The sequence below is a fragment of the Musa acuminata genome, chromosome BXJ2-5 (genome assembly GCF_036884655.1).
Source record: "Musa acuminata AAA Group cultivar baxijiao chromosome BXJ2-5, Cavendish_Baxijiao_AAA, whole genome shotgun sequence".
Lineage (NCBI taxonomy): Eukaryota > Viridiplantae > Streptophyta > Magnoliopsida > Zingiberales > Musaceae > Musa > Musa acuminata.
In genome coordinates, this window is record NC_088342.1 from 9,438,833 (window position 1) to 9,443,298 (window position 4,466).

The 4,466-nt window shown below is 51.9% G+C and overlaps 1 protein-coding gene across 2 annotated transcripts; it reads left to right on the forward strand.

Moving 5' to 3' along the window:
* Positions 1 to 896: 896 nt before the first annotated feature.
* On the forward strand, positions 897 to 3,488 carry LOC135612408 (GATA transcription factor 6-like). 2 transcript variants are annotated; one of them, XR_010486958.1, is made up of 4 exons: positions 897 to 1,127; positions 1,320 to 1,664; positions 1,804 to 2,654; positions 2,742 to 3,488. XR_010486958.1 is itself a non-coding variant. In XM_065108681.1 (3 exons), exons 1-3 carry the CDS (start codon positions 912 to 914, stop codon positions 2,545 to 2,547), a joined length of 1,305 nt encoding a protein of 434 aa, XP_064964753.1. In that variant the 5' UTR covers positions 897 to 911; the 3' UTR covers positions 2,548 to 3,098. The 2 variants fall into 2 exon arrangements, 1 of the variants encoding a protein (XP_064964753.1); XM_065108681.1 differs by having other exon boundaries at positions 1,804 to 3,098.
* Positions 3,489 to 4,466: the final 978 nt, after the last annotated feature.

Here is a 4,466-nt window from a genome sequence, read left to right on the forward strand (position 1 = left end):
AAATTTCGAACACCGCCGCGTGGCTCCAAACGCTCGGGCATCAGCCAGACCGAATCTCGTCCACTAAGAAGCCGACGCGTGGAAGGTTGACGTGTCGGACCGGCCGCCGGCTCGGAAAGCGACCCGTTTGACTCGCCGAACCAAACACCCCGGGCCGTATATTCCCCTTCGTACCCTTCGGATTGACGGAGAATGCCCTGCATATCCTCGCCGAAAGCGCCTCGCCCGGCGACCGCACCGAGGCGTGCAGGACCACCGCGTCGCTTGTCGTCTGCGGAACGAATTAAGGGGCAACATCGTCAAATGGCGCGGAATCCTCGCCGCGCCCTTCGTAAGTGCGTGATGGAAATCAATTAAAGAGATTAATTTTTCTGGTGTTATTACCACTATAGCCTCGTCATGGCAGTGTAATTACGATATGGGTACGAATGGAATCAGTCCAGCAGCGACAAAAGGCTGCCGCTGCTCTCTTTTGCTCGCTCACAAGGATATAATTGGAAACACGGGCAGCCGATTCGATCTACAGGATCAGGGTTGCGTCAATCTTGACGAATTCTATGTTATTTAAAGCAGGGAATTATGGTTGGCCGCATTCATTCCCCCGTGGCAAAAGGCCATGTGGTGGTGTCACTCGAAAGATATGCGAACATGGGGGGTGTATGCATCGGATGGGGATAGTGTTTTTTGTGTTTCGAAGAATAAGCCCAGAATTGTTTCAGAAATTGGGATTTGCTTTCGAGAAATCTCGGAAACGTTTTTGCTGGCGACCTTTATTTATCGAAAGGGGACCATAAGACATGTCCCGAAGCTTTGTTTTCTGAAACAAAATGGGTGAAGGCAATGGGAAGCGCGTCCTGAGATTTTGAGTTTGGCATTAAATTAAGGGAAAAGGAAAGTGGTAGGAAAGGTAAATGGGGGTGGGGGTGGGGGTGGGGGTGTGTAACAGGGCATTTGTTACGCACACGGACTTAGGCAGCCATTCAATGCCCCACCGAACGCTCATTTCCTCCTCTTCTTCTTCCTCCTTCTCCTCTTCTGCTGTTGCGTCACTCTTCTTCAGCCCTTCGCCACCGCGCCCTTCGCGTCTTGCGCCTGTACCAACCTCGGCTTGCTCCCACTGCCCTCAGGTAGGATGTAACGCCAGCAAATATGTTAAAAATCTCATCTTTGTGGGGATGGGGGGAATGAGAGGAAAGATGGAACTTTTCTTCTTTTCTTCTGCTCTTACGTTTCGTTCTGGAGTAAAAACCTTGGTTTCTTGCTTTGGTCGTATTGTCGGTGTTAATTGCGGAGGTTTAAGAGGTTTGGTCGCGTTGCAGGTGGAGAAAGAAACCGGCATGGAAGCGCTGAGGGCCACTTCGAGGCCGGAGCTTCTGTACACGGGGCAGCAGAAGCAGAACCAGGGGGTTTTGAGCGAGGAGGCGGGTTGGTTTCTTGAAAGAGGGAACCTGGTAGGTGAGGGGTTCTCTGTCGACGACCTCCTTAACCTGGGTGAGTTCGCGGAGAACGAGATGGAAGCGGAGGAGGACGAAGCTGGGAGAGAATTTGGAACCGACGCGGAAGCAACGCATAATGAGACAGAGCGCTCTTCTTCTCCTTCCTCCTCTTCGGGTCTAACCTTCGAGCTTCCACCACCGCCTCCTCTTTCGGATATCTGTCTGCCGGTGAGTCTTCTTCTTCTTCTTCTTCTTTGTTGTTGTTGTTATTTGGAATGACAGCATAACAAGGCTAAAGTTGCGATTTTTTATGTCGAAAAGAGTGGTTTTTTATGCATCCTGAGGGGTTTGGCTTTGCTGCCTTCAGGCGCATGATGCTGAAGAACTGGAGTGGGTTTCCCTCATCATCGACGACTCCATCCCGGAGTTCCCACCGCCGTGTTCCGGCGTTGCATCCCTTTCACCACCGCCGAGCGACGCCCAAAGTGAGAATCGCCAAGCCCGCGGCGCCGTGCCGCAAGGTCAAGGCCCCTCTTCGGGTCCTACCGTTTGCGCTCTCTCCACCGAAGCGGCGGTTCCGGTCAAGGCCAAGCGGAGCAAGCGCTTCCGCAGTGCCGCTGCCGCCTGGGCCATGTCCGGCCCGCTCCCCTTCTCGGACTCCTCCTCGTCCTCCACCACTACCTCCGCCTCCTCATGCTCCTCCACGTCTTCCTCCTCCCCTTTCCTCATACACGACCCCTCCGCCATCGCCGTCGACCAAAGCTTCCTCCTTTTCGGCCACCCGACGCCGCCCGAGAAGCAGAACCCGAAGAAACGCGGCCGCAAGCCCAAAGCGCCGCCACCATCTTCCTCCACCGCCTCCGGCGAACGGCGGTGCAGCCACTGCGGTGTCCAGAAGACGCCGCAGTGGCGGGCCGGCCCGCTCGGCGCCAAGACCCTCTGCAACGCCTGCGGCGTCCGCTTCAAATCCGGCCGTCTCCTCCCAGAGTACCGCCCGGCCTGCAGCCCCACCTTTGTCAGCCACATGCACTCTAACAGCCACCGCAAGGTGCTGGAGATGCGCCGGAAGAAGGAGGCGGAGCTCGTCGCGCCCCCCGTCGCCTCCTTCTGAGCCCGGTGGCGCCCGTCCGGCCCAGCATCCGGTTCGAGTGTACATGTCGGACTCCCTTTTAGTCGCAGTCTCTCTGTAACAGATTGGATTTTGTTCTTCTCTTTTAGGTAGCGGTTTAGCTTCTCTTGGGTCCTATGCTTCCTTTAGCTTTTGCTAGCTTCAGCTTTATTACTGGTTCTCGCTTCACTTGTTAGGTTATAGGGAGAGGCACCTTTCCATTATTCACCTCTGTGCTTTCACCGAGACAAAGTGAATGGGGGGAGTAGAGACAACACAAAATTTTAGTGGGTTATCATGAACATGAAGATGATTGACCAGACTACTCTTTTCTGCCCAAAGAGGAAAGTGTTGTGTGCCACCATATTGATCATAGAGAGGTAGATGGATCGGCATCAACCTTAGTGTGCTGGTTTTAGTTTCTGAGCATCTGATATTTCTCGTTTCTTGCTCCTCTTCTGTCCCCGTTTCTTCTTTTGTTTGGGTTCTCAGGACTGTTTCTTTGTTGTTCTTGTGCACATTAAATGTTCTACGTGGGTTGATCTCTTTTCTCAGCTGATGTCTGGATGTTTTCGTTTGGCATCACCCACCTCCATCCAATCCCAACCTAACGCAACGCCGTGGGGGCAACGTCGACGTCAAACGATGTGTTCAAAGATCAAAACCAGACGGTCTTCTTCTTTTACCCGTTCTTCCTCCGAGGGGTAAACTAACGAACTGCTCAACGCGCACGCATAGCTGTGATCACCGGAAAGAGTGGATGACGCTCTGCTTGCAGTCGGCGCAGGACCGAGCGAGTCATGTGCCATGGCGTGCAAGGCAAGCGACGAGTGGGGTCTCGCCATCCTCCACCTGAAAAGCTTCATTTGGACATGGAAGCTTCCCGCACACCATGTGATGATGATGCATCTCAAACAACACAGACTGATTCAAGGATTTTTTCATCTCTTTGTCTACTAGTCGACATTATATCGCTGAAGTCATTTGCATTCCCTACTCGATGCAATCATCAAGTGACAGTGGACTTTTTAGGGAGGCGTGTTTGAGCGTACACAGGCGCGACGAGGAGAGAAACCAAAGAAGGCTTGTTTTAGGGGTGTGATTATGTTGTCGGAGCTGCTTCGCCGAGAAGCCTCGAGAGAGGATGGTGGTGGTGGGATCTCGCATCAGTGGCACCGCGTACAACGAGTAGGGCTGTGATGATGGGAGCTGCTCCGCTCATGGACTTGGCGTGGAATCCATTTCCGTTTGCTTGGTGTTTGGGATGGTTGGATGACAGTGATTGCGTGAAGTGAGTTGCGTTAGATCGCAACATTCCACATGCCATGTTGGTTGGGTGTTGGATGGAGATGGAAAGCCCACTCCATCTCACTCTCTTCCACCTCCAAATAATTAAGATGTGATTCAACTTACTAACAACGGTTATATCTTTTTACAATAAATAATGTTTCGATTGCGTCCTCTTATTAGGCAATATTTTATGTGAAATCAATTTCAATTTTATTATCATTCACACACACACACACACACACACACACACACACACATATATATATATATATATATATATATATATACAGGAATGTTGTAACATATTCCCAGTATTACTTCCCGCGATGTTGATTGATGGCAGCACGAATTTTAGCGGTCATCCATCCACGGCTGATCACCAGGTGCGACTATTGTCGTGGCTCAAATCCAACGGGGTTTCGGACGGCCTACGTTTCATCATCGTAAAGCGTAGGAAGATGTCAGCCGTCCATTCAAGGTGTGATGCGTCTGATGGCCGGTTTGTGATCGGCTGGGATTTCTTGTTCTGAATTCTAATTGTGCTCAGTTTAACCGATTACAGGCGGTGTACCGTACGACCACACCCACACACACACCCACCCTTTCACAAGGCAGGTCTCGCTTTCTCTTTT